This window comes from Montipora foliosa, chromosome 5 (genome assembly GCF_036669935.1).
Source record: "Montipora foliosa isolate CH-2021 chromosome 5, ASM3666993v2, whole genome shotgun sequence".
Taxonomy (NCBI): Eukaryota; Metazoa; Cnidaria; class Anthozoa; order Scleractinia; family Acroporidae; genus Montipora; species Montipora foliosa.
This window is the reverse complement of record NC_090873.1, coordinates 16,641,017-16,665,867: the sequence shown is the minus strand read 5'-3', so window position 1 is coordinate 16,665,867 and position 24,851 is coordinate 16,641,017. Positions and strand designations below refer to the sequence as shown.

The 24,851-nt window shown below is 38.4% G+C and overlaps 1 protein-coding gene across 2 annotated transcripts in view; it reads right to left on the bottom strand.

Moving 5' to 3' along the window:
• Positions 1–24,851, bottom strand: part of LOC138003699 (5'-3' DNA helicase ZGRF1-like) — a 69,606-nt gene that overhangs the window by 7,482 nt on the left and 37,273 nt on the right. For both annotated transcript variants that reach the window (XM_068849904.1, XM_068849905.1), the window contains exons 27-39: positions 22,267–22,428; positions 19,344–19,392; positions 18,745–18,822; positions 11,591–11,652; positions 11,072–11,111; positions 9,637–9,720; positions 9,196–9,225; positions 8,320–8,357; positions 7,885–7,945; positions 6,918–7,004; positions 4,559–4,622; positions 3,704–3,764; positions 2,424–2,457 (exon numbers count right to left, since the gene is read on the bottom strand). In XM_068849904.1, coding sequence (XP_068706005.1) covers positions 2,424–2,457; positions 3,704–3,764; positions 4,559–4,622; positions 6,918–7,004; positions 7,885–7,945; positions 8,320–8,357; positions 9,196–9,225; positions 9,637–9,720; positions 11,072–11,111; positions 11,591–11,652; positions 18,745–18,822; positions 19,344–19,392; positions 22,267–22,428 — 850 coding nt within the window. The remainder of the gene's footprint in view (positions 1–2,423; positions 2,458–3,703; positions 3,765–4,558; positions 4,623–6,917; positions 7,005–7,884; positions 7,946–8,319; positions 8,358–9,195; positions 9,226–9,636; positions 9,721–11,071; positions 11,112–11,590; positions 11,653–18,744; positions 18,823–19,343; positions 19,393–22,266; positions 22,429–24,851) is intronic.

Genomic DNA, 24,851 nt, shown 5'->3' with positions numbered 1-24,851 from the left:
CAGCATTGCGTACCCCACGCTACTATACCATACATTAAAAATGGTTCAGTGAGTGACCTGCAGATAAGGTGTCAAGTGCTCAGCGTTACAAAATGCCTTATCCTAGAAATAATACCAATTGATTTACTTGTTTTTGATGCAACATGAGCAATGTGGTGGTAACTTCATGGAAGATTTTCATTGATAAGCACGACTAAGTATTTGATGAACTTCTTACGCTCCAAAGAGATATAGCTATTAGTATGATGGTCAAACACCTTTAAGTTTACTTGATAGTTCACGATCTTTTGCCTTGGTCAAAAAATAACAAAAAAGTTAGATTTTTCAATATTTAATGATAACTTGTTAGCAATTAACCAGTCATAGATCTTGCTGAGTTCTGCATTAACTTTATTCTACAGCGCCCGAAGGTTGTTATCAGCATACAAGTGGTTAGTATCGTCTGCAAACAAATGATCTTTAAGCTGATCAGCACTGTCAGATATATCATTCATGTAGACGAGGAAAAGGAACGGTCCTAGCACCGATCCCTGTGGGACTCCTGATAATATTACTTCCTTTTTTGATATCTTTTTGACACCAATTTAAGTTGTTTGTTGCCGACCAAGCAGATAAGAGGCAAACCAACTATTTGATAAGGAATGGTTACGTTTATACAAACGTTGGCCGTTGGTCAAAACATTTGTGAAAATACATTTTTTCGCTTATTCGTGTGAGTATCAAAACTTTCTAAATTACTTTCCAGGCTTCTAATATTGGCATGAAACAATAAAGTCCATCGGTTGAATTAAACGAGAACTGAAATTGTCTTTTTGAATGACAGAAACTATGGGGAGAAAACTATCTACAGCTGATAGCTGTGGTATAGGGATCAAAATCCCTTCTATCGGGAGAACTGTTTAGAGTAAATATATCCAATTCGTTAAAACTTGGTAAACGCTCAAGATATTTCTTGGTAGGGAGACTTGTGTTTAAACTATTATTAAACTGACCGTCCGAAAAAATAATGTCACAGGAATAGTACGGAAGCTCTCGTAAGAGAGCTTTGTTTACCTTAGTTGGTTGTATTGCTACTAGACGTAAGTTTCCTTAACTTGATGACTGCTCACGGGACATAAGATTATCTAAATCCCTTGAACTCTCGATTGCAATGGGTCGAGATCCCTCGCTTTCCCTCAGCCATACAATCGAATTTTTGGCCCAGAAAATGTAATTACACCTCTCTTTGAATTTCTATGCATCTGGAAGCAAGCTTTGAAGACGCGGCGTCAATGATAATGATAATGATGATAATGTTTTATTCAGCTCATATTGTTGTTTACATTTGATTTGAAATTCTTAATGAGGATTCGGTAGCATTTTAGTTTTTTCTTTTTCTTTTAGTTAGCTAGTAAGTTACGAGCTGGGGAGATAAGTGAACCAATAGGTTTTCAAATGGTGGAAGATACAACGTGATCCAGAGAGACATCCTCCTGTAGACCAATAGACCTAATCGGCTAACTCAATGTTGTACCCAATTCAAACCCTTTGGGAATAAAACGTTTTGTTCGAGGTATTTCCATATCATTTAAATATGAATGCTACATTATCATGCAAATACAATACACAAAGAATCTTAGTCCCGGGAGATTTGAATTGGGTACAACATTGAGTTAGCCGATTAGGTCTATACTCGTTGGGTTGACATTTGTAATTTGCATACGACGTGCCATAACTTGCTCGCAAATAAGCCTTCGTGTAAATTTGCAGATTATAGGTTTGAGTGGTCGTTCGGTAGCATGGCGTGGCGTGATCCTGTGGGCTATGACGATGTTATACGAATTGACATCTACTCCAATTGCATTGAAGATTTTTGAGCAAAGCTGCGAAGTCTAGAAGGCATTGTCGAGTGGTTCCAGCTGGGGGACGCCGACAAGTTTGAGATTGTAGGAATAGCTACACTCTTGGACCTGATCAATGGCCATCGAAACTTTTGATACTTCAGTCGACAACTGCTTCAGTGATTTTTCAAGAGTAGATATTTAGTTAAAGGCTTGGTCTCTAAACTTATTAAGATCATCGTATTCTTTTCTTAGGAAGTCCAAGGACTTCAGTGCGTCTGGATCAGATGCGCTTTCAACATGGCCGCCAACATGATTCCCCTTCAGGTTCTCTTGAACTTTCTTAAGTTCGGCAAAAACTTCTTCCACTTTTTCCTTTAGCTTGTCATTCTCAGCTTTTAGTGACTGCACAGTATCCTTAACCATTTTAAACTTGAAAAAGTTTGTAGCTACACTGTATAAAAACATAATCACACTATCCTGGAGCTCTCAAAATTGCATCCGCACGCTACACAAGCGTCCGCAGTATGCATGAACCCCGCAGTGCGGAGCATCATAGTAATACGAAGGAAAATATTGAATTAAAGAGTTAAAGTGAATTACCTGTATAGCTTTGAGCTCGGCATGAGATGATGCCCTGCGTTCACAAGGAAACAAAAATAATGAGAAGTTTAAATTGTTATCGTCAACCGAATCGACATAAAATCGTTTGAATGTCATTAGTACATCTTGGAAAGAAATAGGAAAATTTTGGTTTCTTAAACGTGTTGATAAAGGTCGAATTAACACCGTGAACGATTTGGAAAGAAATGGCCTCCTTCGCAGGCGTAACTGGGGCGTCACGCAACGTCAACAGCCTTTGGTGAGGCGAGCGTTGCGTGGACTTTGACAAAGAAATACATCAATTTGCTGGAGGTAATATCTTTGACCAAAACATACTAGAAAGTGGCGAGAAGTGAGCATAGAAGTAACTTTTGAAGACGTTATCAGTATTTGATTCACAAAATTCATGTGCTGTGTGAAATCTCAAATCGCATTGGCTATAATGCACTTTTTGGGTGTGTGTTAATGACTCTCTCCATCCTTTCTTGTTACGAGCGCTGTACAAACTAGATTGACAAAGTCTTGTAAAGTGATGTCGTTTTTAATGAATTACACATGAATGTTAAAAGGGTTAGACTTATAGTCCGTGATTTATCGACAAATAAATATCCCTTCTGTATGTAAAAATGAACTACAAATTCTTCATAGTGCACGAGGCCTAGCTGAGAGCATTGTTTGAGTTTCTTGTTCACTCTCTATCAGCCGGCGTGCGTTTATTTGTCGCTTAGTCACTCACATCAGTGACATACACATATTTATAGACCAGCACTCAGCGATACGTAGTGTATGGTATTTTAAGGTATTTTTGGACTTATGTCTCTGTACAAACAAACTCTAACCCCTTTGAAAGATCGTTGAAAGTCCATTTTCCAGACCATTCTGCAGTTGGGCCCGAGTACAGAAGCAAGGCTGGCGATGAAGCTGTTTTGTTACAAACTTCTAACCCATACAGCAACATTATTTTCAGGATAGGAACATTGAGGTGGTCACGGGCTCCAGCCTCACTGCCATTTAAAGGCCAGATCACTCAGCAACAATTGTAGACTGGCCAAGGGCGTTGAAAGTAGCTGTTGTAATAGTTGCTATTTTGACTTGCATAGCGTAGAAACGTCGTCATTTCTAACTTTTTTTTTGGAACGTAGAAAAGGCATTAAAAAGAAGTGGATAAAAAGTGGCGAGGAAGAAGAAGAACAGTGAAAAACAACCAGTGAATTTACATTGACATCGACATTGTGCCCATCGAAACTGAGAATTCTAACAAAATAAACATGTCTTCATACCTAGAGGCTGTCAGATTGTTGGCTATTGTATGCAGCTGTGACTTGTACAATGTGATCACACCTAAAGACAATAAGATGTCATTTCAGGTAACCTTGATTATTATAGGCGACAACAAAGAAGAAAGTGGTAGGAGGGGACTCAGTTTGTTGTCCGTTGACGTCATCGGTTGGAAGGGAAGGCTGGACTACTAATATGGCTTTTCTTTTCAGTCGCAATGGAATTTACTGAAAGCGCCCTTTTATTATGTTCCTTCTTATCGGAAAAGAAGATGACTGAAATTCGTGACCTGTCATAAATACTCAACAGAATATCGCCTTTCTGATTGGTCAATGACGAATGCACAAATAGCTTATAGAGTGCAATACGGAAGTTGCTATGGATACACAGCAATGGAGTAATTTTTAACAAACGAAAAGCTATGATCCTTGAAGTTTGAGCGCAATTTTTAGCAATTGCGCAGATTCAATTCATATATCATTTCGTTCGTTGATTCATTCATCATGGGAACATTTGGACCCACAAATGACCAGCTCCCAAATCAGTGCCTTCACAGCTTAGTTGGTTAGAGCGAACCACCAGCATCACGAGGTCACGGATGCAAACCCCGTTGATGTCCTGTATGTATGTACAGGCTTCTCTATGCAACTACTAAAATAGCGTTCATATCTGCGAGGATCATAGCTTCACTTGGAGTAATTTTTGTTGAGTACATAATAAATAATATCGCATGAACTTGCTTGTGCCTATCACGAAATGCATCCGAGTTTATTCGATTTCCTATACTTATTGCAACTTGTCCTTGTAGCCTTGAATCATTGACAAGAACGGTACTGTTGTCAAAAATGATTACTAACCTATTTGAGCTGGCTCCACTCCTGACTTTAGCAGGCATTCGATGACAAACACTACAAACCTGGCCTGAAAGTGAAAAAGACAAACAATACCAAAAGCAAAAAGAATTGAAAATCGCATTTCGCAAGAATACTTCTCTCTCTAACTCAGACAATTATACCACTGTAACAGCGAAAATGTCGGCAAACCATAGATACTTTCGTTAAAGCAAAGAAATGCTTACACATGTACCTCGGTCAAGAAAATAAAGTAACTTTTTAACTTTTTAAACTCAGAATTCTCTTTACGGGCTTTTCGGCGACAATGGAACAATACAGAGATACAAACTTAATTGACCGCTCCCTGTAGGGGCTTAACAACAACAACATCTGTTAAGCCTGAATCCCAACTAGGTGGAGGCAGATCCGTTGGCTATTTACAAGTGCAGCTCAGTGAGAAGTTGAACCAAGGACTACCAGGAACAAATTCAACGAGTGGCCAGAACGGGTCTCGAATCCGCGATCGGCGGATCTCACGGCAAACGCCATAAACACTGGGCTGCATTGCCTCCTTACAATCACTTAAACGTAGTATAGTGGGTTCATAGCCAAATACAAATGATCTGTTGATTAGGCCGGCTACTTAAAATAAGAAAAGAGAAGAGAAGAGAAGAGACGATGAAAATGGTTTGGGGGTGCAGGGATGGCGCAGTGGTGACAGCACTCGCCTCCCATCAATGTGGCCTGGGTTTTGTTCCCAGACTCGGCGCCATATGTGGGTTGAATTTGTTGGTTCTCTACTCTGCACCGAGAGGCTAGGTTTTCTCCGGATACTCCAGTTTCCCCTCTCCTCAAAAACCAACATTTGACTTGATTTGCGTTAATTGTTAATTTCAGTTTACAGCGTCCCCAATTAGTGCTCCAGCGCTAGAACGACTGGACACTTAAATAAAATTCCTTTCCTTTCCTGATGAGAATTACAATCGGAAAACCTCTCGAAAAAGAGTACAGAAGCAACAACGCCGAGTTCGAGAATAGACCTTTTTACCGATACGGCGGCCATTTTGATTTCTATTGTTTCAAATAGCTGTTATGGATGCCAAGGGGGGCAAATACATATTAATTTGCCCCCTCAGCATCCTATAATGTCTTTCGAAACAATAGAAATCAAAATGGCCGCTGTATCTGCAAAAAGGTCTATTAAAACCGGGACAATGGTTGAAGGCAAAACCCTTCAGTGAACAAAACACCAGCCCTGCTCTTCCTCCCATGTAGCGTAACACACACTAAGCAGTCGATTATGCTTTGTGTAGAAAAACAGTATAAAAGCTAAACGTGGAATTAACTTGGGGTCGTGGCCACATATACGGAAAGTAAGAAAGTCAAATCGTACCTATTCTTCATTAATTAAAGAGCTGTCCCAAAAGCGAATTCATTTTACAAACAAAACCTACAGTGGCATTAAAACACTTGAACGTGGCTGAACACAGTTTTTGATATCTATGTTTCATTTACCTTTTTCTTTAAAATCCTTGAACCTTTGGTCGCCAAAAACGGTAGCAAGTTAACACGAACTTCGGTTTTTTTGATAGTTAAGCTGACGTATTTTCCGTTGGCATGGCAACAGGAATAAATATAAACAGGCCTTTAAAATCGGTTTTGTTTATTTGCAGAAAATCTGGTCCTTAGATTTTCTTTATAATTTGCATGTAAAAAGCTCGCAACGATGCTCACAAGTTAACACTATTTCAATAATAATTTGACAGAGAGATCTTTAACCATCCCTTGTTGAAGGTTCACTGGAATATCCAGAATTTCCTCTGTTAAAGTTCAATTTTTTTTTCAATAATTCAGTTACTTATTTCTTAAAGTATTTTCGTGCCTCGAAAAATAGGCGTATTTTCGAGAAAGCTATTCCGCATTCAATCGCAATTTTGTAACTTACTACGCATGCGCTGCATTTAGCTGGGTTCTTTCGATAACAGAAAAATCTGCGAATTGCGGAGTTCTTTTGCATCGTTACCTTTTCTAACATACATTTCTCATAAAAGACTAAAACCATCAAAACACTTTGTTCAATTATGAGGAAAAATAGTGCAGATAGCGGAAGTATTGAGCGAATAAAATGATTGCTGTGTTCGGCATATACCTCCGAACTTACTTGATCACTTTAAACTTTCTCGTGTTAAGAATTATGAGCCATCGGTTTAACTCAAGAAATTCGTTGATTCTACTAAATAGTGCAAGTTATCCCTCATCAGTTTCACTATCTGCAAGGACATGCTCCTTTAACACTATTTAAAACATATACGATGTGCTTTCGAATCAGGGTTTCAACAAACGGAAAGCCACCGACACCTCCTCCACCGGATGTAAAGCTCACCTCAGCTTCGTTGTAGTAGCTTCCATCGCTGCCACATTCCTCTTTTCCTTTTGCCACGTTGTAAAAGCACAGAGTTGGAATGAGATCCTATGAAGTACAATGTTTGTTAAAGTAATCACATGATTTCGAGTGCTATTTGGAATAAATGAGCGCTAGTAACTTTCTTCAAGGACGAACAAAGAGCGAATGCAATTTATAATCTTTGAAAAAAATCACGAGTGCTTATTTCAAATAGCACGAGAGAAATCACGGTGATTACTTAATATGTATAGGTAATAACATGAGGCCGAGTACTATTAAGAATTAATTGCACGAGTATTTTGGAAAATTTCCAAAATACAAGTGCAATTAATCCTTAATAGTACGAGGACTCATGCGATTACTTGTTTATCAATAAAGGGCAAAACTTATACGTTGCTATGCAACGGATTAACCAATCGTTGACAGGTAATCAAGCCCTCTCTTGATTACCAAAAATGCCCTCGATTAAGAAAAAATGCCCTCTGTCTCAGCCAATCAGCGCTCAGTAATTTTGCCCTTTATTGATAAACATGAAAACACTTCGACATGTTGCGCCATCCAGGGTGCGCATTGGATTGATTCAATCAGAATTCTTGGTTTATTACTACTTTTTGCACTGAATTGTGCAATTTGTAGTCTTTGAAAAAAATACGAGTGCTTATATATTCCAGATTGCAACTGCACTAAAGTCACTTTTCTGCACTCTGTTTGGGATTAATTGGCGTGCTCTCAACCAATCAACACGCTGAAATTTTTGCATGTATTAGGCGTTTAATGGACAAATGCAAGAGTCCTAAACTGGTTATTAGGGTAGCCCAGCAGCAAAACCGTCAGAGTTCATTTTAATCTTTTATACACGATAGGTTAAAGCAACTACATAGTTATGAGTGTGATTGTCTATTTGTTATTTTAATTTGTTTTTAAGAGTTTCAGTTGCTTGACTTACCAGCACAGGGGAACGATCTTCCGCTGTTACCCCATCCAATAACTTGTTGTCATAAAATAGTCTGTGAAAATACAGGAGAGACATTCAAGAGCGCTTATGCTCAAGGAAAAGTACCAGGAACACGCTGAATCCTGTCCTTTGATCTTCGATTCAGTCCATTACTCTCTCTTAGGATGGCCCAGGGGGGCCACAGTCCTAAATCAGGCTTTGTCCTAAATCAGAAGTATCTGCTCCTTTTAACGGAGAGTGTGTTCTCTGTACCCGAGCAACGCTTCGTTAGACAGCGAAGTAAACACATCATCGTTCGTTGATGGCACTCGTTTTGAGTGACTTTAGTCAGTCATGTGACCTGATGCTTCATTCACCATTATCGGTTGGGAACAAACCCCCACCCCACCCCCGATAATTTATTAGCCATGCATACGTTTTAGCTACCTGTTGGATACAGCACTAATGGCTGGATGGCAACGGTACTGCAAGACAAAAATCATGCGAAAAGTGATCAGTTTTGATCTAAAAAACCATTAATCCATTAGCACGCAGGCAACGGAAAAACAAAAGAAAAAGAACGAACATTGTGATAATATTATATCATTTCACTATTGAAGTTTCAAAATTATACAGCTGATAACAGTGCTGTTCCAATGAGAGAGACTGGCGATGAGATTAAATCAGACATAAGAGACAGGTCTTTCTGAGAATTATTCACCGAAAGTGGATATTTAGCACGTCACTTCCTAGTTCGGTAAATATCCACCACTTTAACCGACTGTGCAACAAATGTACATCAGAAAATAGTTCAAGTAAGCAAGGCACTGTACCTTTTTTATGCCTTAAAACTTGAGTTTGGAAAAAGAGGAACACATTCAAACCAAACATTGTCATTTTCGTATTTTCCGGAAAAAGCGCCGCTAAGACAACAAATATTATTAAGAATTAACGTCTGTATCTCTCTCTTTTTATAGGGTTAAGATTTACGACTGGGAGCAAGCTGGCGTTGGCATCATATTGCGTATTGCGCGAATATTGCCATATGATGCCTTTTAGTGAAGTTACTTTGTATATGCATCCAACGCCGACTTTCGGGATTGAGCTGGTCTTGTGTGGGTTCAGGCGGTCAGTGGCCATTTTCGGGAGATATTCCCAGGTTTGCCCATATGCTCATGGAATTACTGGTCCCTACTTACCCATGCAGCCATTCGCGACGCAAACGTTTAATGATTCCTTATCAAAGGCTCGTGAAAGCTCGTAAATCACGTAATCAACATTTAAAATTACATTTAATTTGAAAAAAAAAAGAGAAAAGCTTGCCTGCGTTCTTAAAAGAGTTGCCTCATATCCCTGAAATAAAAAAGGATAAACATTTTAACAGCGCGGCAAATAGTCTAGATTCGTGTTGCAATCAGCCACCAGATATTATCCACAAAAGCATCCATAAATCCTTTTCCGTAAAAAAGTCTGTTTGTTCCATTCATGCCTGCAGCCTGCATGCTAATAAATGACCTATTTTGCGATTCATGATCTTAATATCTACGCATTCTTTTCCAACCGTGACTCAAACGCGATGTGGCTAAACAGAATTGATTAGTGTAATAAGCTTTCAAAAACTGGCGGCAGCTGGCTGGAAATCGTTCTCAAAGCCGTGTTACCATGAAGACATAACTACTAACGCAATGTTCGCTCGGCAAATTTTCTCTGTTGTAAATTTTGTAAAATTTTCTCAACTTTCTCGGTTTCCGAGCATAATCTTACCATCTTGATCAGTCGATCAAACAGTGTCTGTTCCAGGCCAGCTTCATGCTCAGGCTCAGATCCTTGAATGGTCGGACTCAGTTGCTATAAACATGCAAACAAACTGCTCTTCACTTTTCGCTTACAATCAGCTTCTGGTTTCGTAGCTTCACGTACAAATTTGAGCTATTTTCGTCAACATTGTTCGCTGCTGTCCTACAAAGAGTTCGCCAGTTTCCTTTTTCTAAAACCCTCCTATATATTCGTTTTGTCCAACCGTCCAACAATCGTTTTGGGACCCAAACGCTTTAGAAACCCAGCAAGTGCAAAGCATTATAAAAAGAGGTACGAGGAGTAACCAAGAAATAATGAATCCCAACCAAGCAATAGCCAACAAGTATTCACTGAGGTGAGAAGTTGTTTTTAATTAGTATATACTAAAACAATGAGATAATATAGCACAAAAAGACGATATTATCTCATTTATTCAACTATTACAATATTTTCTAGCGCAAAATCCAACACGAGTTGCCCGGAAGTGAATAGTCAAGGATATTCGGAGTTTGAGTAGTCAATCAGAGCGCTTTCATCGTTATTCATTGTTTTAGTATATACTCACGAGAATTATCATCAGGATATATATGTGGTACGACTTTAAAAGAAGACGCGCCGCAATTGAAGTGTAATCTCCGATGGCTGTAGAGTGAAAACCCTCCTCACAACTAGAAGTCGATGTAAGTTCTTTATAGGGGCGGTGCATGACCTTCATGTAAAGAGAATTCATCACATCACGTGACGCGTGGCGGTGTTGTAAATTTGTTGGGGCTTCTGTTGATATTTAGGGATGCCATACAGAATGTTGGAATAGACATATCGTTGCAGCCCGGCCCAAAACTTCGCCCACGGATTTGACTCACAAGAGTGATGATCATGGACACAAAATTTTCTCCTCGCAGGTTCAATACATTGTACAGCAGACTAGTGACGAGAATAAAGAAATTTATCACCAAGGTTTTTTTGTCTAAATATTTCAAATTCGCATAACTGACAGAAAAAGTAATGTATGCTTGCCCCGGGTTCAAATCTCGTTCTAGCCTCTTGTTTGGATTTGTTTCCGGTTGTCCCGGATTCAAGTATACCACGCTTTGTAAATAGCCAACTGGTTGCCCCTGTCAGTTGGGGTTCTTAATCATGTTTCTTTCAGATTATTAAAAGTGGGGTGCCTGTGAACTAGATTCATAGCTAAGTGCACTTCCACTATAAACAAAGCATTTACATTTACATTTTACAGTCAGGATGGAGACTTAACATTGAGATATTGGGAATGCAATGTAGTATATAGTACAGCAGCTGTTCAATGAACGAAGTGAGAGCACAATGGATGAAACCTCGTGCTTGAGAATTTGAACTCTACTGCAGTGACTTAAATTCATACAAAACAGTCCAATGCTCTTACTTTGGGGTCCCCGACAAGAACAAGCCTCTGACATTCAAACCTAAAAAAAAAAAAAAGACTGAAGCTTTATACTGACATAAACACCGATGAAACTAAAATTTATTTCGTATACACTTAAGAAGCGATTTCTGAAGGTATCTTAAATTCAGGCTCAGGTCTTGAGATCAGCAAAAGCGTTCAGTTCACTAATCCTGCCTGAGACTCCCATTGGTTTATTACACCTTAAACATCAATAGTTACTGAACGACGTTCAACAGAAACGCCCTCGTTTCTTGGACGAAACAAAGAGTGACAAATTACTGAAACAATCTCCAGTGTTTGTTTTCGGTTGAACAGGCAAATCATCAAGCGGATTTCTCCTGTTGCAGGTCGTCGACTTCCACTCTAGTAACAGATTAGTAACAGTCTGGAACACTTATGTGCAGTAAAACTAAATATTATTTATCACTTGTACCAAGTAGAATGGCAATAGTCCATTGAACGAGAATACCTACCTGCTTAGTATTATGGATTGCTTACCTGGCCATTGGAAGAAGAGAGACTGGCTCAGTCATTTGACTGCATTCGTCGAGAAGCAGCACCTTCAATAGAAAAGAGACCTTTACGTCTGGATGCAACGATCAGAAACCGGAAAACACATTGTCACGCCTGAGATTGACCCCAAACCAATATGTTACATACGATAGCATGAAATCCTAGAATTAACAATTGGTTCATGCTTAGCGTGCGTCTATCGAGTTATGGAGGCACGCGGGAGGTTCCTAAGCACGAGAAAAGCGAAAGAGTCGCACGAGGGGATGACCGAATGCGACTCTAGCTTCTTGAGTGCTTAGCAATCTCCCAAGTACATCCATAACTCGATAGACGCACAGCTAAAAGCATGAACCAATTCTTTTATAACATAGCAATACCAATTTGTGTGCACGACGAATATTGCGCGTGCCATGACCATATTTGGACATAAAAAAAAATGTGTTGAATACACCATAGTCGCTTAGGTCAACACTCGTGGCCATCCCTCAAACTGACATTTCTCTTTTTATTCAACTTACACAATGTACAATCTACTTTAGACTTCAAATTTACTTCAAAGAAACAAACATTTAAACATGCAGAGAAGATTTAGAACAAGCGAAGCAAAGAGTTGAACCCGGATCGATGGCTTCTCCAGGCAGTTTCCGATATCCACTAAACTAACGAGACAAGCTCCCGGAGAGTCGAATTTTTTAGAGAATTGACGTAGTGATACCCAGCAAAACAATTGAAAGCTAACCGACTTTAAAGGGGTTTTTAGACCTAAATACTGTATATCAGCGCGGCTTATCTCAAAAGGCTATTTCTTGTCGATTTAAAGCTCCAATTCTGCCTGTTTTCATTCTTTTTACAGCGGTAATGTTACGAAATGTCCAATGTCATTTTGAGCGTGGCCATGAGCGTAGACCAGTCGCTTAATTAGGATTTGGATTGGACAAGCACGCACGCTATGTTATAAATTGGAACTATTTCCCAAATAGTGGAATGGATGAAATAAATAAATATATTTGAAATGCGGACAATTTAAGTAATTGTCTCTTATGGACACCCGAAACACTCAGATGGCTTCAATGGCATTCGAACCAACGACCTCTGCGTTACTTGTACAATGCTCTACCACGTAAATATATACATTTATTACAATCATCGAGTCCTTCACGGTAACACATGAGCCCAAGAAATTGACCTGCTCGCAACTGAGTGGCTTCATAGCTCAGTTGGTAGAGCATTGCAGATCATGGCTTTGAATCCCATTGAAGCCATCTGAATTTTTCAGGTGTCCATAAGAGACAATTGCTTAAATTGTCCAGATAAGAGAGAGGATCACTTGTGGCTTTAAAATAAACGCTGGAAGAAGTTTCAATTATTATTATTATAGTTTGGAAACGAACTTAAACTAACAAAACAGTTTAATGTGTGAACTTTACTAAATTCAGTGAGAGGTACACGTGTCAAATTTATTAACATTTCTGACGTACTTAATATATGAAAAACACGTTTGAACTGCGCAGAGGGGCATTTTAAGATATACTGTTCGTCGTAGGTATGAATGTTACATAATAAGGAAGCCTGAAAAAATGCAGGCTTTAACGGGATTTGAAACCATAATCTCTGATATGTAAACGCTGATGTTCTTGACACGTTTCTCTCCGAAGTTAAAAGCGTATGTCTCCCTCATAGCACTCTTCATATCCATCTCCTCTACTGGTTCATTATGACCTTACAAAATGACCATTTCCAAGTTCATTGATTAGGGTTATGGATTAGCACAGCCTGCGAACAGGCTATCTCTCATTCTACCCACAACCCCAGTCCCTCGGAGAGTCTGCTCGCAGGCTAAGGTTAGTAATGCTGCATCGGTAGAGAGTGAAACGCGAACATTTTGGTTTGATCAAACGAGTTATTACTGGGTTGCCAGTATGACAATCCCAGTCGGAAAGTGGGTGGGAGTTGTTTGTTTTCTTTTTTTTTTCCGTGTCGATAAAAGTCTTGCCTGTCACTCCCCTGCTAAGTGGTATCTTTGTGCATAGAACCTTCTGCTCGTATTTTCTTAGGATAGAGAGGGTAGTGGAAATGCGTAGATTTCTGTGGTGGACACAGTAGAATGATAAACTTAACCGGCAATGGCGTCGAAAGTCATGTAACGCGAATGGCGTTTTAGTGGATCTTTGAACAAAATATACCCTTATGAAGCTCAATAATGGCTAGTCATTTGGATACTGAACAAGACAGGCGATGGAATCTTAAAAGCGACGAGTAATGGACTTCGACATCAATCTGTCGCCAGTCGAGCCGAAATCAAAGTGAGCTGCATTTCTAAGATTTTACCAAGTGTGCTGTTATGTAAAACACTGAAATCAAATGGAAAATTCTCTGGAAACGTATGGGTTCAACAAAGACAGAGAACGAATTGAACAGCTTAAGTGGATCTGTGATCAACTCTGCACAGTCTCCAGGTAAAAAAAAAATTGGAAATGTGACAGCCAAGAATTATTTGAAAGAAAGCTTGTCGTCTATTTTGTGCTTCATTATTCAAGGAAAAGGTTCTTCATGGAAAGGGTTTGATCCTGAAATTTTAGTTTGCTGTAATATTGGGCATATTTGACACGATTGAGTTTTTCCTCTTCACGCACGTAATGAAATAGGAAGGGGTTTTTGCCTCTAATAGCAAATATGTTGTTTGTTTCAAAAATTGCTCGTTGGAAAAGGTGGCCTTTATGAATTCATCATGTTTTATGATATGTGTGCTGGATAGTTTTTATGGCAATAGTAAAGCATTTTCTTGTTATTCAAGGAAAAGGTTCTTCAGGAAAGGGTTTGAACCTGAAGTACATGGTAATTTGACACGATTGAGTTTCTTGTCTTCACGCACGCAATGAAATAGGAAGAGGTTTTCCCCTCTAAGAGCAAATATGTTGTTTGTTTCAAAAAATTGTTCGCTGGAAAAGGTGGCCTTTATGAATTCATCACGTTTTATAATATGCGAGCTTAACTGGATAGTTTTTATGGCAATAGTAAAGCTTTTTCGTGTCAAAATGAGATGGGCGAGCGTTTTTCTGTTGTGCTATACATTCAACCCTCGTGAGTTTGTTATTCTCGTTAACCAGCAATGGCGTCGAAAGTCATTGCAACGCGAATGACGTTTTAGTGCATCTTTTGTTGTTTGTTTCAATAAAATTTTTCGCTGTAAAAAGATTCTGTGATATTTTCTGCCTTTGTAAAATTATAATATCTTGTGTATTGAATTTTCGAGCTTAAGGTTGAAACGTGATACGGGAGGATATCTGTAAGCAGGAAAGGTTTCATGAAAATAAACAGGTCTGTTGGAAGCGTGCTTGAGTTTCAACAAAAATTTAGAATGAGCCCCAATATCAGCAAAAAAATTGTGACGCCGATGAATAATATTTCCAAAATGATGGAATTACCTGGTGATAAATAACCTTGTCTTGGAGAGTAAATTTTTGACTTATAAGAAACAATGGTCAACCCCGGGTCAACCTCAAGAGTTTGGGCGATTGTGATCTTTGTTTTGACTTCGCTCATTTATTGTCAAACTTTATAAAACACTTGACAGAAAAAGAAACTTACGAAAACCGGGTATCTTGCCATCATTTGACACAGATGCTTCACTGTTTGGAAGTAAACATGCCGCGGTAACTTAATCACGGCGCCCGCTGAATTCCGGCGATGTCACTTTCGATTTTGCGATTTATTTGTGCAACCAAAAGTGAACGTAGCAAAAATCTCCCAAAATGTTTGTCGCTGATCGTGACTTTTTATATTCTATATTCACGGTTCAAAATTAATGTTGTTTTCATGTCGTAAATATGTTATTCTCGAGCGACCGTCCTGGAAACTTCCCTCTGCTCTTTCTAAAAACTGTATATCAATTTACTTTTGCATCAATATTAGTTTTTGCATAAAGCAAGCTAACAAAATCTGTACCTTGCTGAGTTCGCATTTGCTAGCGTTAATAGTATTTTCGGTCCAATGCTTCTGTTTTACGAAGGGGTATATGTTTGAGGTCACCCATCCAGATACTAACCCAGCCGGACAGGGCTACTTTAGTAAACTTTAGTAAACTTTAGTATTACAAAGCTGTCACATGCTCAGAGGGCACGCTTAAACTTGTGGTGAAAAGAAGTTTATCAACATGTCAGCCCAGAAGCCAATGTTTCTCACTTCCCATTTATTTTCTTCAATCTTTATGGGTTCAGTACTTTGCTAGTAACCACATGTCTTCTCAGGCTTTTTACCCAAGACTTCTACCATGGCACTACAATGATAGACAATACCAAAACAATTTCGTGCACTGTTAGAGCTACATATTACGCAAGGACAGATCTGTTTCGTCGTAAGAACGTGTGAGGACCTGTGAGCCAAAGGGCTTCTGATGGTATGACTTCTGGGTGACCCCTTAAATGGTCTTAATGACCCCCCCCAACATGAACAAAAATGGTTTGGAACGGTGCACGTACCACAGGCAACCCAGTGTACCCTCACGGAGGGTCTAGTTAAAGGTAAATTACCGTAAGAAAGATCTATGAACTGACATTTCGAGCGTTAGCCCTTTGTCAAGGCGTCAATTCTTTTGTCGGTCCAATTCCAGGGCGTCAAGTGACAAATGACACTCAGAAAATAGGAAAATAGGTAAGACAGTGGCCAAAAAATAGGAAAAAAAATAGGAATTCTCATCTAAAATAGGAACAATATAGGAAACTTTCCTCTTAACAAAGCCAACAGCTCTGTTCCACAACCCCTTTGCCTTATTTAATATCTAACCAAGATATCTAATATCTAATATCTAACCAAGATATCATGCCAAGATGGCATGCATCCCTCAAAGAAACAAGTGTTAAAACTTGTTACTAAGAAAAACTTGTCCTTCACCTGCCAAATTAAATCATATTCAGTACTTTATAAGCAGGGCTCCAAAAAACCCCCGTTCGGTCGTCCGAGATATAGATTTCCCCCTTGGGCAAGTAACTTTCTTCCCTTACTTGCCCCACGGGCAAGAGCCCAGGCAAGCCGTTCGCGGCTATATTTTTGATAATGATTTTGAGAAGAAAGGGCACAAGGGTAATCAAGTGTTTAGATGAAGCTTGACGAAAATTACAATTTATAGCGTTGTTTCGTTGATTTCGTGACGCGCGCCTCACGGCTCAGAAGTGGTTGCGTAGCACGTGATCAAAATCTGCCTCGATCAAATTTCTTTCCAGGATTACAAATAGCCGCGTTTCGCACGACAAAGCTTTGTTTATTTCTTAGAATTCTAGCAATTTTCTGCGAGCATTTTCCAGCAACGGTATATCAAAGCTGCAGAAATTGTACGCAAGAGACACGTGGACCTTTAAACTCTGTTAACCATCGCTAGTATGCAAAGTGCAGACTATCACTATGGAATTCTTATTATTACTACAGTAACATGTCAAACGATGACATGTCATTGAGAATTATAAGAAACCCATAAGGGCTGAAACGTGTAACGGCCCTTGGGTGCTGGGAAAACAGCTTCTGAATATTCAATTTGCTAAGTACCATATTTGAAACAACAAGAGAGAAACATTCAACCAATCATTTCGCAAGAACACCGTGACGCGATACCACCAATGTTCTCGCGCGAACTTAATTGGAGCGAGGGGTTTCCAAATATGGTACTTAGCACTGAATATTCGGAAGCTGTGAACGCGCGTTACACGTTTGGGTTTCTGGAATTATTGTACAAAAACATTAGGGTGTCATATAAAGGCGTCTGAAAACAGTCAGTTAAAAAAGCTCATTGAGATTGTATTGGGAAAGCAGATAGTCGTGATAGAGTATCTGACAATGTAGGGTACACACAACATGTACTTCAATGTGATTATAACTGCGTTCATCCATGTTAATTATTACAAACCGTACAGCTTCATAAAGACGGAATGAAGAAGATAAAAGTTGTGGAGGTATTACAAAAAAATGAATATAATGGCGTAAACATGAAAGTGATCAGCACTAACATGACTACAGTCAAGATGGGTTTATTACATTAACACACACCTGTCGACAAGTACGGCTTCCATTTTTGGGTTCATGAATTATTAATGAGCTTGAAAATTTGGGCAACGGAGAATTGCCCTGGGCAAGCAAAATTTGAGAACTACTTGCCCAACGGGCAAGGTGGAATTCAAATATTTTTCGAGCCCTGTATAAGATTTAAGTCCACAGTTGTTTGAGACTGAGAAAGATACATGTAAGCAGCAAGATTATCTTTTTCTTGTAAACGGTAAATAACATATCAAAGTTCACAGTTACCAAATGTCTTGCATACAATAAAAACCAACAAAGACTATCTGTAACCAAAAATAGTGTAATGCTTATTATTATTTTGGCGCTTTTAGCAGACTGTGTAACCTTAGCTTTGCCCTGATTTTTTTGGGCAGTGCTTGTCGTTGACGGCAAGGCTAAAATTTGTCCAACAGTTTATGCTGTTTTTCAGTCAACAATTCCTCTTTTCACCTATCTCCCATTTTCTCTAAGTATTTCATTGCATCATCTCGCTTTCTCGTAGCAGAGTCAAGCATCATTGTGGCTACATTAGTAACACTTTGTTGACAGTTGTTGCCAAAAACATGAGCTTGTTTGTAATGGTTACCACTCTAACAGCAGTCACAAAACGTATAAAGCTGAGAAATATTTGAATTTTTTTGGAATAAAATATTACTATAAAGACAAAGATACAACTGTCTTTAAAGAGATGGCATATTAATAAAACAACTATTGTTCGAAAGCAAAGAGGATAGATGAAATTGGATTGAATTGCTTGCCTCCTTTTATTAATTCCACATGGCAGCTGCACAAGCACAAGCATGCAAATGGCCGGTTGCTCCAGGCCAGGTTAGCGTGAACCGTTGCTTAAGGGGTATCAAAGCTATGGTTTCCATGGCATTGTATTTGATGCTGGTTAGCGCTAACCATGCTTCGAGCAACCCAAACCTGATAGTTAATTTCGATAAAATATTGGCGTTACACGGATAACCCTCAGAAAAACGTCACGTCTTTTCTCCCTTATCAATAAAAGACAGACATGATTTGTCTACTCTTGCAAATCCCGCACTGCACACTCTAAAAAACGTTATTTGCTGTAGCATTCTTAAACTTACTGGAAACTTTAGTTTGTCCAGGTGAGGGAACACGCTTGCAGCACAAGTGACTCCAACCACTCGTACAAGGGACAGTTTCTATCAACAGGTAAGATTTAGATGGTTAATTGGCATCAAAAGTTATTCATATAATAACTAATGCACGCATTTTGATTGGTTCTCATGTACGATCTATTAGAGGACAGACGCATAGCTCACGCCATCATCAAAACCTTTTAATTCTTTATTATATAAACCAAATAGATTCCATATTGCAGTGCGCCTTTTCAGCAATAGATCACAGAAGACGTCAAAAAGTGGTAAGAACATTAGTGAACACTTGGCTACCGCCCAGTGTGCCTCTTTGTTGTACTTACCACAATTTGACGTCATCTGTGAAATCTTACTGAACAGACGCACGGCAACATGGAATCTATTTGCTACGCTGATCGTTAAGCATCCAAAACAAGAGTAGTCTGTAAGCTTGGGGGAAAAAGGCAACTTCCAACAAAAATGTAAGCAAACAAGCAAATGCACTTCACACTGAACAACAACATTGACACGTGTCGGCATGACAACAAAAATTATCCAAGTCTATTTTTTTTGTTTCACTTTCTGACCTTTTTGTTTTCTCCCTGCTTGTGTCGTTCAATGCTTTTTCGAACATGGCTGAGAAACAAAAAGACATGTTGAAGTTATTGTGCGCGTTGCTTTCAACAACGGATTAGAAATATCAGGGAATGTGAACTGGATTTAAGATTTTCTTTACTCCACCAATATGCGGGAATTGCAGTGATAAATATGATACTGGATATAGTCGAAGCGGTTTTTTATCGTGTGTTGAACACAATTTGCCCAATGATTCGGTTTTGCAATGGTAAGCTTACAAAGTCTCACTAAATTTTCAGCCAATACGAGATGAAAGCAATCAGCAATTGTGATTGGCTCTTAAGGAATTTCTTGCGTTTGGCGCCGGCAAAATTAATTTGAAGTGAAGCTACGATCTTCGCAGTTATGAGCGCAATTTTTGCAATTGCGTAGAGAAGCCTGAAAAATTCAGGTCTTCAACGGGGTTTGAACCCGTGACCTCGCGATTCCGGTGCGACGCTCTAACCAACTGAGCTATGAAGCCACTGACGTTGGGAGCTGGTCATTTGTGGGTTCTAATGGTCCCGTGAGGAATGAATCAATGATGAAATGGTATATAAAATGAATCATGTATGAACTGCGGATATGAAATCAAGTAAAGCTATGATCTTCGCAGTTATGAGCGCAATTTTTGCAATTGCGTAGAGAAGCCTGAAAAATTCAGGACTTCAACAAGGTTTGAACCCGTGACCTCGCGATTCCGGTGCGACGCTCTAACCAACTGAGCTATGAAGCCACTGACGTTGGGAGCTGGTCATTTGGTCTACGCAATTGCAAAAATCACAGGTTCAAACCCCGTTGAAGTCCTATTTAAATTTTTCAGGCTTCCCTACGCAATCGCAAAAATTGCGTTCATAACTGCGAGGATCATAGCTTCACTTGATTTCATATCCACAATTCAGTATATGATTCATTTCATATATCATTTCGTTCATTAAAGAGCATTATCAGTTGTTTTATTTCTATTTCTATTTCCCACCTTGCATTTAAAAATAAATTACAATGTACAGTTACAAGAAAAAAAAGCCTATCACAGATAATGAAAGAAATTACGGAGTGGCCAAAAATATGGCGCGTTTCTAGCGTCAAAATTCAAACGTGCATTCGGCAATTCAAACATTCAATTTAAATATTCAAACCTTCAATTGAACAATTCAAACATTCAATTCGGTAATATTCGGCAATTCAATTCAATTAGCTGTAATAAATGTTTAGGATTCTTTGTGTAGTGGTAAAACAATGACCTGTGACTTGTGAATATTTGAATTGCCGAACTGAATATCTGAATTGTCGAATTGAAAGTTTAAATTGCCGAATTGAACATTTTGAATTCCCGAATTGAAAGTTTGAATGACAAGTTTAAATTTTGACACTAAAAACGTTTCATAAAAAAAAAGCCACGCAATTGCTGGGTGTGGCATATCCTTAAAATAATGTTAATTAATTACTTGATTAGTCGAATAATTAATTCTTACGTTATTATAATCTCTAACTATGCTATAATATCTAATAATTATGAATGCACTCTGAATTTAAACTAAAATACTTACATTTTTAAGTATACAAAACAATACAATGCAATTTTAGTAAATGGAAATGTCTACTTCAAAATAATAGTAAATCAATTTTCGATTATCTGCTAATTTAACAGCTACTTTTACACATTACAAATTACGTCATTCGAATTTCGGCAATTCAAACATTCAATTTAAATATTCAAACCTTCAATTGAACAATTCAAACATTCAATTCGGTAATATTCGGCAATTCAATTCAATTAGCTGTAATAAATGTTTAGGATTCTTTGTGTAGTGGTAAAACAATGACCTGTGACTTGTGAATATTTGAATTGCCGAACTGAATATCTGAATTGTCGAATTGAAAGTTTAAATTGCCGAATTGAACATTTTGAATTCCCGAATTGAAAGTTTGAATGACAAGTTTAAATTTTGACACTAAAAACGTTTCATAAAAAAAAAGCCACGCAATTGCTGGGTGTGGCATATCCTTAAAATAATGTTAATTAATTACTTGATTAGTCGAATAATTAATTCTTACGTTATTATAATCTCTAACTATGCTATAATATCTAATAATTATGAATGCACTCTGAATTTAAACTAAAATACTTACATTTTTAAGTATACAAAACAATACAATGCAATTTTAGTAAATGGAAATGTCTACTTCAAAATAATAGTAAATCAATTTTCGATTATCTGCTAATTTAACAGCTACTTTTACACATTACAAATTACGTCATTCGAATTTCGGCAATTCAAACATTCAATTTAAATATTCAAACCTTCAATTGAACAATTCAAACATTCAATTCGGTAATATTCGGCAATTCAATTCAATTAGCTGTAATAAATGTTTAGGATTCTTTGTGTAGTGGTAAAACAATGACCTGTGACTTGTGAATATTTGAATTGCCGAACTGAATATCTGAATTGTCGAATTGAAAGTTTAAATTGCCGAATTGAACATTTTGAATTCCCGAATTGAAAGTTTGAATGACAAGTTTAAATTTTGACACTAAAAACGTTTCATAAAAAAAAAGCCACGCAATTGCTGGGTGTGGCATATCCTTAAAATAATGTTAATTAATTACTTGATTAGTCGAATAATTAATTCTTACGTTATTATAATCTCTAACTATGCTATAATATCTAATAATTATGAATGCACTCTGAATTTAAACTAAAATACTTACATTTTTAAGTATACAAAACAATACAATGCAATTTTAGTAAATGGAAATGTCTACTTCAAAATAATAGTAAATCAATTTTCGATTATCTGCTAATTTAACAGCTACTTTTACACATTACAAATTACGTCATTCGAATTTTGATTCAATGAGAATGCGTGTGTATGTGCCTTAGTACTCACGTTCTTTCAGCTGGTGTGAGTTGTCCCTTTAGTAGCGCCTGTAGTTCTTTTAATTCCTGATTGTCACTCCCTGTGCTGTGAACACTGTATGGTAACACTGGCTTGGCGATTTTACGAATACTTCCCACTCTTACGAAGTCCTCAAAACCCATGTCTAGCAAACTGCAAAGACAATGAACTTGACTTTTCAAAGAATTTTGTAATTCTCACCATTCTGAGCAATCCATTTTACAGATACGGCGGCCAATTTGAAATCCATTGTTTCAAATAGCTATCATGGTTATGGGATTCTAAAATTTGCCCCCTTACAATCCTATGATAGCTATTTGAACGATTCTGATGCTTGTGAATTTTTGGATTTGCTGGCGTCGCTTGGCCTGAAACAACATGTGATTGGTCCTACCCATGAGGGTGGCCACACCCTGGACTTGGTGATCACCACGCAATATGATCAGGTTATTAAGTCTGCCCTGTTGATTGATCGGTTTATCTCTGACCATGCCGCAGTACTGTGTCAACTTGATTCAGTGAAACCCTCCCTGTACAGCTACTAAGGAAATCAGTTACAGGCAGCTAAAATCTATTGACATGGATGCACTCAGAGCTGATTTAATGGCGTCTGAATTGTGTACCAGCGTTTTCATGGATTTGGATACGATGGTCTCCTACTACAACTCCACACTGTCGTCGTTACTTGATAAATATGCCCCTCTGAGAACTAAGTCTGTTGCTAACAGGAAGCGTGTGCCTTGGTTTGACCACAAAATTAAGGATGCTATTAAGGCTAGGCGGAGAGCTGAGAGGAAATGGCGCTATTCTAAATCTGCACAGGATCTAAGTGTTTTTAAAAAGAAGAAAAACCATGCAATATACTTGATGAACCAAGCTCGCTGTGATTATTACACCAATCATATCCAGCAAAACAGTTCTGATCAGAGAAAACTGTTTAATGTTACAAAGTCCCTGTTGTGTGACACTAACACTGCATCGTTTCCTCGTGTTGACAATGTTCGGCTTGCCAATGATTTTGGAAATTTCTTTCTCATGATCACTAGTCATAAACAAAGACTTCCAATTAGAATTGTTCGCTATCTAACATTCCTTCCTGGATAATTTCAATATCAAAGATGTTTTTCACCGGCTTAATTAATTTGCATTTATGATGCGATTTGATTTATTCTGAGATGTAAAAGTTGCATTTACAAGTTCAGTTGTGGTTTAGTCAGGATGTATACTGCAACAAAGTCTTTCGAGAGATTTCGGCAGCCGAAAAGTGTGGTGGATGAGAAGAAAAGTGTTGATAACGCAGTACCGAAATCAACAGCTTATAAAACCAAATGGTCGTGTAAGGTTTTCGAGGAATGGAAACAGAATCAATTAGTAAAGTCCTGTACTTTGGAACCCGGCGGCTTTTTTACCACGAAAGACTTTGAAGAAGGAGTACAAACTTTGGACACGGCCATTACAGAGATGGCTGTAATAAATATTCATTGATTTTGTGCAAGTTGTCATCGTGCATATTTAAGTGGTATATACCACTTTCACTGGAGAGTGGTATATTGTTTTTCATTGGGTATCCAAACACATGCACGTGATGTGGTATACATGCAGTGATTTGTAGTTGACTTTATGAATTATTAATGAGTTTGAGAAGTTATTTCCAAAACTCGTGCTTCGTGTTTCATCGGGGTATCCAAACACCTCGAAACAATAAAAGCACTCGGCCTACGGCCTTGTGCTTTCATTTGTTTCTCGGTGTTTGGATACCCCGATGAAACACTCGCTCTCGTTTTGGAAATAGTACTTGCACAGAAGATTGAGAATATAAACGCGTCTTTAGCTAATTCATCTACATCATCTGTACCATCTCTACCTGCTACTGACATTACATGCCTGAAAGAACGGTTTACCGGTTTCAAGACTCTCTCTCAAGAACAAGTGCGCTTGTTGATTAGTAAAGCAGCGGGCAAATCTTGTCAACTCGACCCCATTCCCACTCCCATCGTTCTCAAGTTGCTGGATGTTCCATTGCCAGTTATCATTACACAGATTAACCTCTCTTTTGACACCGGTCGATTCGCTGAGGCCTGGAAAGAGGCGCTTGTGTTACCATCTCTCAAGAGGCCTGGTTTGGACTCTGCGTTCAAAAATTTCCGTCCAGTCAGTAACCTCTCTTATATTTCTAAGTTGTCGGAGAGGGCTGGGGTTGAGCAGTTTATGGAGCATCTGACTGCCAACGATTTACATTCTCAGCTTCAATCGGCGTATAAACAGCAACACAGCACCGAGACGGCCTTACTTAAAGTTAAGAATGATATTTTGATGTCTATGGACGAGCAACATGTCAGCTTGCTTGTATTATTAGATTTAAGTGCAGCTTTTGATACTATACATAATGATAAGCTGATTGATCGTCTTGAGTCTGATTTGGGAATAACTGAAAATGCGCTTGCCTGGTTTAAATCGTATCTTTCTGACCGGTTCCATCGTGTTTCTGTGAATGGTAGTCTCTCACATCAGTTTCCCTTAAAACAAGGTGTTCCTCAAGGATCATGTTTGGGTCCCTTGGTTTTCACTATCTACAC